This window comes from Rhodnius prolixus, unplaced genomic scaffold (genome assembly GCF_049639745.1).
Source record: "Rhodnius prolixus isolate KJV_2025 unplaced genomic scaffold, Rpr scaffold_10, whole genome shotgun sequence".
Lineage (NCBI taxonomy): Eukaryota > Metazoa > Arthropoda > Insecta > Hemiptera > Reduviidae > Rhodnius > Rhodnius prolixus.
This window is the reverse complement of record NW_027411615.1, coordinates 20,667,288-20,684,159: the sequence shown is the minus strand read 5'-3', so window position 1 is coordinate 20,684,159 and position 16,872 is coordinate 20,667,288. Positions and strand designations below refer to the sequence as shown.

Here is a 16,872-nt window from a genome sequence, read left to right as displayed (position 1 = left end):
ATCTTCACACACACATACTCACCAAACCAAAAACCAATCTGATCCTACCTTTATTTATGTACAGATAATGTACTAATTAAATATGTATACATGTACACACCAGTAGCATTTAGGTAGTACAGAACTGCTTGTTTAACATATGAGTTAACGTTTTATGAGTTATGACTTGTGTTAACGTTTAAATAAAGAATTTGAGAAATGATATCTTTCTCTTTTTTAACTTACATCGTTTCATTTAAGCATTTTATTGTGTGTTTAGAACCTAATATGGATTTACCAGTAAGAAAAATGTCGGTATAAAATTTAATGGAACATTTCGATAATTTACTGCATTCAACAAATTTATTTACCAAGAATGATTTGGAAATAATTACAAAAAAAAAAAAATAATAATGAACTAGAAGCAGAAAACAGAAACCTAAAATAATACATTAAAAATTGAGAAAATAAAGAACAATTATTGTCCAAAAAAAATGGAGAAATTAGAGTATTTAAATTGAATAAATAATTTGATATTTAAAAGTTTAAAGATCGATGGAAAACTTAAAATCGTAAATGAGATTTAAAAACAAGCAAAAAAGCATTGAATTAATTATATTGATTGTTTTAAATTATTTTGCGTAAGAGGAAAAGAAAATAAGATAATTTGTACCACTTAAGGTCGAAAAATCAAAACCTCCTTAGATGTGGTTCAAGAAATCTACCAAGTTGTTACGATAATTTAACGGATTGTCTTTTTAATGAAACTTGGTTTTTCCAAATATTATTAAATAAAGGCTTGAAAAAATGATTGATGGTTCATTGCTGTAGATAACATCGAATGCGAGCAAGTGAACGATTCGGATGGGGGAAAAATCCTAAATTTTTCAACACAGCTTTCTTGTAGATGATCTTGAGACATCCCTGTTAAACAGAAATCAATGGGGTAATCTCATCCTCTTCCTAAATTCTACAAATAAAGGAGTGGTTAAGTCCCCTATAAAGATGTCGTCTTATAAAACCAAAATACCCACCAAGAAATTCAATCAAATAGCTAAAGGTTGTTCGTTACAGACCCAACAACTTTTTTAAAAAACAGCATTAAGGTCGATTTCTTAATAAACCAAAATATTAATGATGAAGAGGACTCCGTACAATTTTGGAATACTCAACACTTACTCGTAATAAAAAGATGTTCATAAAAAATATATATTGTTTTCCAACATCTTTTTGGTTTAACAATATCGGATCTGTAAAATGTAGTTTCAGGCCTCAGGGAACAAACTAGCGGTCTGTAGGTTGTGGACAGCAAGAGAAAGTATAATTAATCAGAGTCACTGGTAAGCAAGTGGGGATTGAAAGAAGCTTTAGGATATTATAAAATGCAAGACACATATATTAAGGAGGCCACGGAGAACATTGATTCCTGGTCACCAATGTTAAATCCACCTGGCGGAGAAAACACCTTCATGTTGTACCTCTAAAACATGAACTGCTAATGACTTATTGAGCTAAAAGCCAAAAGCTTTGCCGAAAATAATATCAGTGAATTAGTTGGTTTAGATAGCTTCTTTTCTTGAATTGAAAGATATCGTAATTATTAACAAAATATATTAAGTTCTGAGAGCTAACGGTTTGATTTGCAGTAAATTTAGGCTCATGTTGTTACCACTGAAAGTTATAAAAAGAAATCAATACTTACAAAAAATTAAAATAGCCAACACTTATTATGGAAACTAATTATGAATCCTACATTCAAGGATATCATTAAATTAAGTGATGGACAAGAAGATACTGAAGGAGTAAATAATACCAAACTTATTATTATTTTTTATTTAATGAAACTGTAAAGTTCAAGTTCATAGCAGCCGAATTTAGCAGGACATTCAAATGATAATAAATAAGACTATATCATAATGTACTATCATATACAATATTCATATTGTATCATAAAGTTTGACTAAAATGCAATAAAGGTTACAAAACTTATAAAGAACAATGGAAAACAATACAATAGATAAAACGAGGTTCTACAAAACTGATATTGCAATGGGACAACTAATTAAAATTTGAAATTATGTTAATCATAACCAAATTTCCAATAAAACAAAATCTTAATTTCGAAGAGTTATTTATGAGCTAAAAAATACTTTCTAGGCAATATCTCTATTTTATTTAGAAGACGGTATCTGTTTTAAGTGAAACAAATCTTCTTAACCAAAACTAAAAAGTTAAGTATGAGGGGTTCAGGAAAAAATTGTCAAAGTGGGGTTGTTTTTCAACATTAAGCTTTTTCGAGCAGTTTTTAAGCATCAGTTATCCTACCGGATAGTTTTTATCTAAAAAATGACTGTTTAGAAAATGGTTTAAAATGTCTTTTTCCTTGCCTCACAGCATCCAAACTTCTTCCAAGTTTCTAAGGAAATTAACTTTCTTTTGATCGAAAGTTTGTATTTAAGAGGAACTACTTTGGATTTGACTTCGTAAATAACAATCACTGAGTGACAAGTTCAATAATAGATATAGTCAAGTGGTATTTAAGTTATTACTATGTCTTTAAATAGGGGCGAATGTTGATGCCATGGTTAAGAAGCGTAGATTTGTAAGTGGGAGATCCACAGTTCCAATCCCGGCTGTAGCTACTTTATGGTTGTTAGAAAAAAGGTTTATAGCGAAGTAAGTGTTTCCGTACCTATACACAACACCTAATTGATAATTGGACGTTAAGCTTTGTCTAAAAAAAAAAAAATGGAATTGCATACTAAATCTTTAAAATGGAATTGCATACTAAATCTTTAAAATGGAATTGCATACTAAATCTTTAAAATGTAATGGCATACTAAACCTTTAAAATGGAATTGCATACTAAATCTTTAAAATGGACTTGCATACTAAATCTTTAAAATGGAATTGCATACTAAATCTTTAAAATGGACTTGCATACTAAATCTTTAAAATGGACTTGCATACTAAATCTTTAAAATGGAATTGCATGCTAAATCTTTAAAATGGAATTGCATACTAAATCTTTAAAATGAAATTGCATACTAAATCTTTATTGCACAATATTGTATATTTTCAGTTTAAATCATATTATAAATACAGAATAATAGATTATAAAGAAAATGCAAACATCCTCTATTCCAACACCATCAAGAGCATTTGGCGACTGTTTAAAATTTTAGAAGATTTCCTCAATAAAGCGACCATCAAAATGTGTATTTAATGAAGACTTTCATGTGTTGAGAGGTACAAGTTCTGCCCACATTGAAACCTAAATTTACCAAAATAGTTTTATGTTGTATGGCCCAGTTTAACTTAATTTTAGTTTTTAGCCGTACCGTTTAATAAGGAAATTAGAAGGGCAGTCAAGCTTCTGTCTAAATACCTAATTAGTTTTACGAACATACACCGAATAACGTAGTATATAACTTATGTAAGATGTATGATAAAATTCTTTATTCTGTAATAATTCTTTTTTCTTGGGTTCAATCTGAGGTGTTTATGTTCTTTTAAAAAATATGATCCCTATGTCATATATATTACAGAGAAATTTTTACATGAGCAGTATAACAAAGCTATTTACCTAATTACTTATCAACCGCCTTTTAAAGTGGATTGAAAACAAAAATCTCTTTAATGGAAACAAAATAAATTTTTTTTGGCACCACGATGTATTGATCTATTTATTCTTTCATCTTTAGTACTCAATCAAATATTATTTTTATTATTATTTATTAATTGCCATTAAGGCTGAAGCCTTATACAAACAGTGTCATTTATAAACTATTTACATGAATGACACATTAATAAAATTAAATGAGCATTCTTCATAATAGAAATAAAAGACTCCAGACTTGTGCTGGATTCATTACTGTTCGAGCAATCGCATTGAGTACCCTCGTTCTCGAGTCCCAACTATCACATTTTGATTTAGTTAATATATTCATAACTGATCCGGCAGCGATATGTGCCTTGCCAATTGCTGACCTGACAGTGCTGAAACTTATACTACGCAGTCAAATAGGTAAATTGTCGAATAGACAAATTAATAGGACTAAAAGTTTGAGGAAAACTACGGACAGCAGGCGCGGAATCCCGTATTATACATTACTATTCAACTAATCCATCCACATTTAACAAATTTTTATTTTTATCTTGGTCTTTTAGTAAATAAATATCACATTTCTTGAATCATATACATATGATTCGATTTGAATCAGAATATTCATCAATTCCTTTAAAGAAATTAATCTTCTGATTAAACAAAGAAAACAGAGCTGTTTGATACCAGTTTATTCGAAAAATTTGATTGCAGAAGGAAAATATCTACATTTTAACACTCTCAAAGAAAAGCTCAAATTATTTTAACAATAATTTGAACTAGACTCAAAATGCAATTCATTTCGGGCAAGAATAGTTTGGTATCGAATATGAACTCTGCCAAGGAGCTCATTGCGGACTGTCCGGAGATGGATAATGTTGACATTAATGAGAGAACACTGTGCAGAGGCCGAGAGAAGAATGCGGGCAAAAATCCCAGTTGTTCTTTCTTGATATTCTTCCTCCAAGTGCATAATTTAATTTGTTGCTTTCTATTTTTTAATAAAATATTTTTTTCTTTCAGAAAAGATATATTATTGCACTCTCCACCTATAGTAATAGAATATATTTTAAATATACGTATATACTTATTTAATAACTACATTGAAATAATCACCAGGGAAAAAATACTAATCTTGCAACATAACTCTCGTAATCATTGCCATTGATAATGCAACAGAGATCAAAACGATTTAATACTAGCGCACGAATGAACGATACTAGCGCTATCATTTAAGTACGAACAGAAGTTTGCATTTGAAAGTATTGAGCGCACAGCATTACATGTAGCAACTTAATTTTCTTTTTGTTTAGTGTTATGTGAAGTTTTATAGTAATGAGTGAATATCCCACATTAACAGCTTTTATTGTTGCATTAATTTTCATATTCAGTAAGTATTCATTTTAAAAACATCTTTCTATTACAAACTTTAAATGTATGACCCTAATTTAAATGTCATGCAAAAATTTGGAAATATATTCGTAGTTAGTTTCAAAATTAATGACATATACAGTAAACTAAGTGGATTGTGAGAAAAGATGTAAATTAATTTAATAGAATTCAACACTTGACTATTTCAATAATATTCATCCATTTTTAAAATGAAAAACTCCTCCAAATGTGATTATTGAGTAAAAACAAATCTGTCTACTTCGGTAGAAGTGACATGTAAACTTAAATTTTGAAATCTCGCTGTATATTAAAAAGAATTAGCAACATCAGAGATACTTCTTTTTTGAGATTGCTAAAATATGTTTGATTTTTATATATATATAAAACACCTACACTGCTTATTTCTTCATTTTTTTGTAGTTTTTTTTATTCTGACATTTTTTATTTACGATACAAAAGAGAAAGCACCAATAATCGATTAAGTTGTACAAATACTTATTTGTACTCACATATTCACACAAAACTTTTTCTGAAAATATTTTCGCGCTAAAGTTCCCAAAACATGTATTTCCGGGGATAAAAAATGAATATCTGAAATTGGACATATTTATAATTCATTCTCTTATTTTTTATTATTTATTTAAAAGTATTCAACTTGTTATAATTCGTTTTAATTTATACTGATATTTTTTTACAATTACGAATAATCTAAATGCAAAAAAATGTTTACAGGTAAATAAAATGCAAAAAGGAAATGTTTAACCATTACCCGGATTATCTTTTTTTTAAATATAAAAAAAGACATATTAATTATATGGTGTTTTTTCTTGGTCCACTTTTTGTGAGAATTCATTTTAAACATGTTTATCTTATTGGTTTTTAATAAAGCAATAAAATAAAATAAATTTTGTGAAGGCAAAAAAAAATTAAAGTTGCGTAATTTTTATTTTAATATAAGGATATTTTTTTTATAATTTTAATTTTAAATTGTACATGGGAAGCTAAAAAGTATTTATTATGTACTCAGGCGCCTTACATACTCGCAGCAGAACTGCTCGTATTACGTTAATTTTTTCTTCCTTCAAATCTCATAAATAAAACTACTTAAAAACAGAAATACGTTAAGTGGCCCCACTTCACTTCTTAGTAAAATAACATTTCTTTATTATTACTGTGTGACATTAGATAATTTGGAAATAGAAAGTGGTGGAAATCCAAACTTTGCTTTATTATAATTATCCACGCCTTATATAAACAAAACAAAACAGAAATTGGAACAAAAGTTTATAAAAAAAAGCTTCTTCTAACAAATGTCTCAATTATTATGTTATAACGCAATTTAGTCACAGAAATTTTTTCTAAATGTACGCTTACTTTATCTTAGAACAAAACACAATATTGACAATTGTTAAAATTGAGATAATAGAATCAAATTTGAATAAATGACATACGTATTCTCTAGTCATTCAGGTGATTATAATCATCATTTCCAGCTCAAGGAAGATATTTGAGCGATCGTTTTGTTAGACTAAGTATGCTGGATTCTTCGTTTTGTTCTATTAAGTTGGCACAATCCAACACATAAAATTTTCACACCAAAAAATATAAAAACTAGTTTTCTGCATTCATCTATTCTGTCTAAACTTTCTGAACAACCAGTTAAGAAAATAAATATAAATAATAATAAATGTCAGAATATAACTTTTACATTTAGACACTATTAACCCAACCAGTTTATCTAAATCAAACTGACTTCCATTTACTGTTATCATCAAATATCTAGCGCTTTGGGTTAGCGACTAACACAGAATCTGCCCACAAGGCTCAAGCGACAGGAACTAAAGAAGCATTATCAGTTACAAGCGCGAATACTTGACAGACTATTAAAACTAACTAATGAAATACGGATGTACCACGCAGTACTGCAACTAATTTGAACTTTCAGAGTTGAAAATGCAAGTATTCCAATATCTGCCGCCTACAATTATTATAGTCCTAAATTCTTCACCGAATAACTAATGCTCCATATTATATTACCAATAGAACAACCCATAATAATCTTAACGTACTTTTTTAACGTAATATAATACCATCTCGATTCAAAAAGTTACATTTTCACCTCTCTGATCACCTTATTTCTTTAATCCACTAGCTTTTACTTCTAAATCCATCTTAACAACCAGTGATGCCATCCTACTGGTTCGCAACAGTTCGCGCGAACCGTTTTTTAAAATTATGAAACCTTAGGGAACCGATTATTAAAAATAAATGAATTTCTCTTGACTCAGTTTTGAATCGTGCGCCATACTCTGCAGAGTTGCAACTGTAGGCTGCCTAAGTCGGGAGCCGTACAAAATTGCAACCGCATCGTAATCTGTGTCGCAATAGTGTACACTATTATAGTGGTAAAAATGGTATATTTAAAGCAAAGTGAGGCTAGGTAAGTGATTTGTTTTCACTCTTAGAAAATAAAGAATAGGTTCCTAGATATCACTTGACTTTATGGAACCGGTTCCTAAAAATTTAGGATGCCATCATCACTGGTGACAACCCTATACCGTCGTCTGATGCGACGCTGGCCGCACGATTTCCTTTGCGTTGGTGGCCAGTAATAATTTTATGCGTGTCTACATCTGTGATCATTGGCGCCCTGAGCTTTTTTCAGTGCATTTCCGTTCTTTAGTCAGTACTTTTTTCGTTATAAACAACATCCATCACTAATAGTGAGCAGTAAGAAGCTCCTAGGAAGCTTTAGGCAGTACTTTTTTCGTCATAAACAACATCCATCACTAATAGTGAGCTGTAAGAAGCACCTAGGAAGCTTTAGGCAGTACTTTTTTCGTCATAAACAACATCCATCACTAATAGTGAGCAGTAAGAAGCTCCTAGGAAGCTTTAGGCAGTACTTTTTTCGTTATAAACAACATCCATCACTAATAGTGAGCAGTAAGAAGCTCCTAGGAAGCTTTAGGCAGTACTTTTTTCGTCATAAACAACATCCATCACTAATAGTGAGCTGTAAGAAGCACCTAGGAAGCTTTAGGCAATACTTTTTTCGTTATAAGCAACATCCATCACTAAGAAGCAGAAGAAGTGAAATGTAAGAGTTGGCAGCTGGATCAGTACCAGGGACTCTGCATGGGAATCCAGTACTCTAACCACCGAGCTAATCTCTTGTTTTTATTATTATTATTTTTAAAAAATACTTATACATACTCTTATAATGTTGCAAATAACATGCGATGTTTTTCAATATCTGTTTATACTTATCATTTAAAAGAGTGATAAGTACAAATTTAATCATCATTGTTTACTGAATAGCCCTATCCATCAATTTTGAATTGAATAATATCAGATAATTCCATCTTTACGGATCACTGTTAAGAGTACGTAGTTTTAAATACTCTGTTTAAACTAATTAAATTATGTTTTTATATCATGAATGTTATATACACCCTGCAATAACTGACAAAGAAAAACTATTTCATCTTTTACAAATCTGAGGTCAATGGCGCCCAAGAGGCTGGCTCTAGGACTGTGTTTCAGAGTAATCATTGTCTATTAGAAGAAAATTAAAGGAGCTCTTAGAGAAGTAAAGATCTTGACGGGCCACACCTGCTAGACTTGACTTCAGATACTTCGGACTTATGTAGTGCTATATCTGACATTATCTCCTTTTTAGATAAATAGTACTTCTGCATTAAAAATCTATAAAAGTTGGTGATGTTCAATTTACCACATACTCCTTTTCGATATAAAAACCATTTTTTTTTTTTTAAATTGTTTTTAACTGGCTTTTTGTGAAAACATAAATTCGAAAGTGTAACCCATTTTCAATAACTCTTCTTTAGAAGTTGGGAGAAGATAAACATAAATATCGAGAAATTGCTAAGAATTTTTATTTTACTCGCATCAGTTGATTATACGATTTAAGTTCAAATAATAAAGGAACTTATTTGTAGAAGACAAGTAGAGAGCATTACTTTTGTAGAATATTTTTCTGACCAAACAGTATTTTTTGTTACGGAAATATTATCCTAGTCTTTCCGTTGTTTTTCTACATCTTGAAAAATGACATTCCCGAAGTGTTGAGAAAATAAAATTTATAGATTTTCTTGGGTATACAGGGTGTCCCAAGCTATATGGATAACGACTTTTTCTCGGAAACTAAGATAGCTAGAAAAAAAACTAAAAAATACGTGTTCCCTTAGTTTTTTGTTAGGAATCCAAATTTACTTCGTAAATTTTTTTCGGTGCTTCCAGAAGCGAGGTACAGGCACCAACTTCATTTTTTCAAATAGGAAGGTGCGGTTTTTATTTCAGAAATAGATTCCTCTATTTTTTTAAAGAAAAATTTACTGGAACGGTTTTTTCCTGTGAGCGATATTTTAGAAGTTATGAATGAAAACATGATTCTTATAAGAAATTTCAAAATGATAATATTATAACGGTTTTTTGATTGAATAAGAAGAAAAGTACTATTTTATCATAAATTTTACTCCTCATTAATATTGCAGATCATGCTCGAAATGGCCTCCACAATTAGAGATGCATAGACATGCACTTTCCTGCCAATTGCCCCTTACTGCCAAAGAAGTACATTCGGCTTTAACCGAGTTACAGGCATCTATTATTCTCTGCTTTAGTTCATCTACAGATGCAATCCCTGCTTGATTCTGATACCTAGATTTAGAAATGCTTTTAGATAAGCAGAAATAAGGAAAGAAAGAAAAAAGTTATGAATAATCACCTTGTTTTTCAGGTATCCCCAAAGGAAATAGTCCGTAGGTGTCAAATCCGGTGAACGAGATGGCCACTGAATCGTCCCCCATGTCGATATAATACCATGAGGCATGTAAAGAGATATCTCGATAGGCAATTTGATGGGCATGTTATATCGACACGGGGGCTATTCAGTAGCCACCTCTCTCACAGGACTTGACACCTACGGACTATTTCCTTTGGGGATACCTGAAAAACAAGGTGATTATTCATAACTTTTTTTCTTTCTTTTCTTATTTCTGCTTATCTAAAAGCATTTCTAAATCTAGGTGTATCAGAATCAAGCCGGAATTGCATCTGTAGATGAACTAAAGCAGAGAATAATAGATGCCTGTAAGTCGGTTAAAGCTGAATCTATTTCTTTGGCAGTAAGGGGCAGGAAAGTGCATGTCTATGCATCTCTAATGGTGGAGGCCATTTCGAGCATGATCTGTAATATTAATGAGGAGTAAAATTTATAATAAAATAGTACTTTTCTTCTTATTCAATCAAAAAACCGTTATAATATTATCATTTTGACATTTCTTATAAGAATCATGTTTTCATTCATAACTTCTAAAATATCGCTCACAGAAAAAAACCTTTCGAGTAAAAGTTTCTTTAAAAAAATAGAAAAATCAATTTCTGAAATAAAAACCCCACCTCCCCATTTGAAAAAATGAAGTTGGTGCCTGTATCTCGCTTCTGGAAGCACCGAAAAAAATTTACAAAGTAAATTTGGATTCCTAACAAAAAACTAAGGGAACACGTATTTTTTAGTTTTTTTCTAGCTATCTTAGTTTCCGAGAAAAAGTCGTTATCCATATAGCTTGGGACACCCTGTATAATTCAAAATTTGATGTCAGAATTCTGAAAACAGCAGTGAGTCGAAGAGCCTTTTAAATATGAAGCTTATAATAAAATTGAAATCAAATTTAATATTAATTAAAATATATTTATTTTTTCAAATTTCAGATTGTCCACATAGCGATGAAACGATCATTCATTTTGGAAGTTGTCCTTTAGTAATTGGCGAGCGATGTGACAGCAATCTAGTTAGATTGTATCTTTACAACAGGTGAGAATGAAGATAAATCTAGCATTTACGCACGCAAGATTATCTTTTACTCCAATAAACTAATTTCAAAACGTAAATTTTTCTCAATGCTTAATTTCTGTGCTTCATTAAAATATTTAAATCTAAATCCATGAAACAGAAATATCGCACTTTATTACTAAAACATTTTTTTTAAGCAATGCTATAAAATTAATAAACGCTCTCTAGAAGAATAAATTTTTTAATAAGCTTAACTTCACCAAATAAATTTGAAGAAACCGGAAAAGAATATTATTAATCTTTAAAATTATATTTTGCCCCCTAAAATAATTACCATTTATTTGTATCATATTAGTAAGAATACTTTACTGTTAGATCGTAAATCTCAAGAAACAAGTAGATATCACAAAAATATATATATCGACTCAAAGTAAGATTTTTAGCCAATTCTATTTACGAGCAGAATTTATTAAAAATCTCCAAGCTGCCAGCATTTAAAATCGAGAAGTTTATGTGCCAATCAATTAAACGAACTTTGCTTAAGACCAGAAACTACTTTGTTCAATGTTCTGAGTTCGATATGAAACTGAGTTCGACATGAAACTGAGTTCGACTGGAGCGCAGTTCTAGGATCGTGTGTAGGGTTGCTCGCTTGGAGAAAGAAAAGAGTATGTACGCTAATCACAAAAGAAGATACTACCTTTCAGTTTGCAACTTACAAAAATTTTTAAAAGCTGAAACATTTTTCTTTACAATTTTTTTTTATATTTACTCACTTAAATTCTCATCACGTTTATCTAAAACGTTTTCCGATAAGAATTGATTTTTGGGGAGTTCTCAGGCTAACTTAAACACTTTTTTAGTATTTAGTAAAATATAAATAATTATATTAATTAGTAAAATGAAAGATAGGTTAATTACTTATGCTGGTTATCTTCAAGCAACTACAATTAGAATTTAAAGAAATTTATAATTTAATTTCAAGGATCAACCGTAACAAACCAACTTTTGTTGTATTCAATGATGATGGGACAGATAATTTAACAGCATCAACCTACAATCCGAGATTAAAAAGCAAAGTTATTATACATGGATATAATTCCGATATGAATTTAAATCTATTACAGAATTTAAAAGATGGTAAGTTTTAATTTCAATAGTTGCAAAGTAGTTTTAATTCCGGTCGATTAGAAGAGAGTTAATATACAGGGTGAACCAGTAAGTATTGTCCGTAGGCCTACTGTGTGTAGTACATCTAAAGTGGAGTTCAATGATGTATTGGCCAACTTCATATTTTCCCCTGTTTTTGAGTGACGTCTCTTTTAATTTTTTTAAAAAAATCATTACTTTTTTCCAATAAAAATGTTATTACTCAGAAAGTTTTAGTCCGAATTCGATTCTGATGACACAGTTAGAAAGACAGATAAATTTTCTAAAAATTGATACCATTTCGAAGCGTAAGTTATTCTCCAAACAGCCTCAATCTTCCTCCGAATGCTGGAAAAATAAAAGAATCGAAATTTTTAAGAAAACTCATTAGGCCCTTACGTGAAAATTATCAGACCCAAGTGCTGGCACTTTTTATAAAAGTTTCCTTATTTAATGGGCTTTCAAACGGTATATCATTTTCCAGGATTCCTTTCATCTTCGTCTGAGAAATTACGTTTGTTTTGCAAGAAAACGTGTTGACGAGCACTCAAGAGTGTTAGTTATCAAGTTGTTTAATTCTTGAAAATTGTTTTAGATGGACCAGTAGTAAATTTTTAATGTAGATTGTCTTTAAATAAGGAAGTCAAGGGTTACAAATTGCACTAAAAAAAAGTGTAGTTCACGCGACATTCCGCTAGATAGCATTAACTTCTCTCCATGAGTAGTTTAGTGAATGTAATGAAGGGAAATGAAAGAAAAATAAAATAAAGTTTATCTCTTCATTCGTTACTGCCCCTATTGATTTTTTTTTTTAATTTTGCATAATCTAGATTCTTCTTTTTTAAAACTTTTTGCTTAGATTTTTTAATTTTAATGTACCCAAAATGTGAATATAAATATACTAATAAACTAATTGCATTTACTGTATTATGTGAGTGTATATAAGTACCATTTTAGTCGTTTCCTACGACAATCAGAGAAAACTGGAAATATTTCAGGTCCCATCTATATGGACAACAGCTTATTTAAGTAGATAATTTTAACCATATGCATTTGTTACAGAATATCTAACTTCTAACAACTACAATATTTGGATGGTTAATTACCCAGATTTGTCTAAAGAACCATGTTATGGATTTGCTGTATACAACATAAGATATGTTGGAAAATGTGTAGCCTATTTTATTAAAACGCTCAAATTTTCGTCAAAATATGACTTGGACATACACGTTATTGGTTTCAGTTTAGGAGGACAAGTGCCCAATTTTATTGCCAAAAATTTGCCCTTTAAATTGCCAAGAATTACAGGTACGTTTTTAAAAAGTATTAATCAAAATTTGCCTTAAATTTATCTACTCTCTAGGAAAAGATAGCACAAATCTGGGGTCAAATATTAGTGGAAGTAAATAACATTATTTGACTTCACTACACTTGGCTGATCGCAATGTAACTTTGAGAAATCTAAGCTGGCAAAGGATTCACATTTAGAAAATCTTTAAGATCTTTTAGATCCCTTTTCAGATTTACAATCATTCATAAGGTTTATAAAGACTCATTTTCTTGCAAGCATAAGTTGTTTAAAGAACTGTAGCTATATTTCAGCAACCATTTTAACGTTAATAGGGTAGTAAGAGCAAACTGAAAACTAGGATCAGTAATTTTGTTGAATTGCTGCTCTCATAAGTTACAAAAGAGCTGGTTAGTTTAATATGATAATAGATCTCTTAAAAGCCATTCAATATTTAATCCAATATTTGAAAGTAACAGGTTTTAAACCTTCAGAATTTAGCCTCTGCTTTGTTACAGTAGAGAAAAAAATTATTGCTCATATTTTGATAACACTGGAAAAAAAACTCCGGCCGCTAATAACCTTAGATATTGACGCGCCTTAAATATATATTTATTGTATACAAAAAAAGTTATTAGAAATTTATTTCTGCTACTTAAAGACATATCTAGTTGAGCTCATATGCTTGTATATTGCAATGACAAAACATGAATCTTTGAAGCTGAAGAACACTCAAGAAGAGTCAGAAATAAGGACAGGTGATGATAAAGGAGAGTTTTAAAAACGGAGTCAAGGGGAGTGACGAATGTATATAACATAGATATCGATACAAAGTAAAGTGGCCAGGATTAGATGATGCCGTAGGTTCCTGTCTAATGTAAAAAATATAAACTAATCAGTATTTTTATTTCGGCCGTTTCATAGATAATTGCAAAAAAATTCTTCATACATCAGAATCTGAAAATATAAAATATATTTGTATTGAAATGGCAACCACTCTGCGCTTATTAAAGAGATTCCAAAAAAAACAAACCTTTGTTTCATTTGCATTCTTTACAATATTTACTGCTCGCAGTCTCTCCGTATGTTGTGTATTTACTGGTTCGCTTTGCTATTCTTTACAGGTTTGGATCCAGCTCTACCACTGTTCTATACGAATATACTACATCAGAGACTAGATTCTTCAGATGCACAATTTGTTGATGTAATCCATACAAACGCATTATTCCAAGGACAAATAATTGCTTGTGGTCATGTAGACTTTTATGTAAATGGAGGAGTATTTCAACCTGGCTGTACAGGATCTGGTAAGTTAAATTGAGCGTGAATAACATTAATCTAATGGCAAATTAATTAATTTTTACGTATTTGTTATTTATTCTACAAATGTCTCATAAATATCTATAATATATGTTTTTTAAGGAAGATTTAATTGTTACCATGGCAGAGCTGTTGAATACTTTGCCGAATCAATAAACACCTCCGTTGGATTTTGGGGTTGGAATTGTGCATCATTTATAGATTACCTTGAAGGAAAATGCGAGCCAAAAGAACCTTTGAAATTAATGGGAGAGTATGTTGATCCTGGGTAAGTAAATTGATTTGTTACTAAGGAAATCTTGTAAGGACAAGTTAAATCTTTAACTCCAAACGTTTCACTTATATTAACTGTTGTTTTTAATCTGCAGTTCACTCTAATATGCTAGAGTCAAAAAAATGTGTAAAAATTCTTATCCATTTGATACAAATTATGAGGAGTCTTTAAGACCAAAAGCTTTTTCTGAATGCAATGTTGTCACACTGTTCACTCATATTAATTAATCCTTCATTTTAATCAATCCATTTTTCTGTATTATCGAAACTGCGCAATGAAAGATCCTTTAGTTTGAACTAAACAAGGGATTGATTTTAGATTATTTGGTGCGCAAATGCTAAGATAATTTATAAGCTTAAGTTAAGGAACCACTCTTTCCCCATAGTGTAGTTACTTTTTCTTTGTTAGAAAAAATTTTTAATAGCAAAGTGTATGCTTCTGCCCCCGTCCTTGGTATCTAACTGGTAGTTGGACGTTAAGCCCCGCCTGAAAAATAGGTGAGACCTTTTGTTAGCGCTACGCAAATCATGGATGGCTAAGTGGCGTAAGTAATGGAGACAATCAGCATAACAGAGCTGGTGAACAACAATTAGAAAAGATAAAATACAAATTTAAACCTTATCAAAATTTACTAATCTGTAATTTTAACATCATTGTGTTTCAGATCGCCTGGGATTTATTTAGTGAATACTGCATCAAAAAGACCATACGCTTTGGGCAAAAATATTACAACAGGAGATAGCAACAATGCAAATCCTCAAGATAATTCTGTTGAGTCAACTATTAAAAATTTGGCAGTAACCAGTCCATACAGTAACTTTATCAAAGAATATTACAAAAAGTGAATTTTAGTCATTAATTAGCAAAGCGATTTATAGAAAAAAAAAAAAGTATAAAATTATGCTTGAAATCATTTTGAAGAGAAACATCCCAAAAGAAGAAATTTATATAAATCTACGAAAGTATTATTCTAGTCGACGAAAACCAATCGAAATCATGTTTGTGAAAAAACTTTCCTTGCTTAATGTGAAGTTCAACTGAAATTAGGAGCAAAACAAATATATCAGGAATTTCTTATTATTTGTGCAACTATTGAAATAATAATAATAATAATAATAACTACATCTGAAAACAATCTAATTTTGTTTACAAAAAAGATTTTTAGGTTATTAAACAAACAAAAAAGTATTAAAATTAAAATAAATTGTTTTATATCGAATGGATATAAATTTTTCATAAATATTTTCTTGTTGCATTAAAAAATACCTTATGGTGCACATCTTTAAAACGAGACCATGATTAAAGCTGAATGAGACTTTTCTTGTTTATTTCTAAACTCATGAGTTTAAATCCTTAATTAGTTTAAATTTATTAAGATTATATATCATTTTGTATTAATAAACCAAATTTAGGTGTTATAATTGTATTAACTATGAGACAAAAAAAAATGCAGTGCAAATGATTCCATACAGAATGAATAACAAACTAATTTACAATTAAAACTATAGTTAATTGATACGCTTGCTTTTTGAAGTAAACCCAGCTTTTTGTCCGTTCTGTGTTATTCAACTTTAAAAGAGTAGACTATCTTGAAGTCTGCATACAATCCTGCCTCGATTTTCGGTATTTAGAAGCTAAAATTGAATTTCACCAATCCACTTTGAAACATTATGCTCTCAATAATATGCAATACTTTATTTTGAAATATCTTAAGTTACTGGTTTGCGTTATTGGTTTTTTGAAATATCTCCATTCCTTATAGGGCAAGAATACATGATAAACAATAAATGGAGGAGAGTGGAACATTGCTGGGTTTCATTAAGTCGGTTCATTAGAGAATAAATATCTAAGTGTCTGAGAGCCTGTCTTAATATCATTGCCGGAGTCTTGAGATAACTCTGTCGACTTCTGAACTAGGGTTTCATTAACCGTAGTTTTCACCACATAATTAATATTTGAAATTTGGCCTAAATAAAGCTTCTAGATGGCCAGTCTGTCGAATATTTTTATCTTAATTTCAAACTGTGAATCCATCCCCTTAACTATTT

The 16,872-nt window shown here is 30.4% G+C and overlaps 1 protein-coding gene across 1 annotated transcript; it reads left to right on the top strand.

Annotated features, from left to right (window-relative positions):
• Nucleotides 1–4,803: 4,803 nt before the first annotated feature.
• On the top strand, nt 4,804–16,342 carry LOC141456701 (pancreatic lipase-related protein 2-like). The gene is made up of 7 exons (XM_074132905.1): nt 4,804–4,973; nt 10,712–10,814; nt 11,779–11,933; nt 13,005–13,250; nt 14,355–14,537; nt 14,653–14,818; nt 15,489–16,342. Exons 1-7 carry the CDS (start codon nt 4,919–4,921, stop codon nt 15,667–15,669), a joined length of 1,089 nt encoding a protein of 362 aa, XP_073989006.1. The 5' UTR covers nt 4,804–4,918; the 3' UTR covers nt 15,670–16,342.
• Nucleotides 16,343–16,872: the final 530 nt, after the last annotated feature.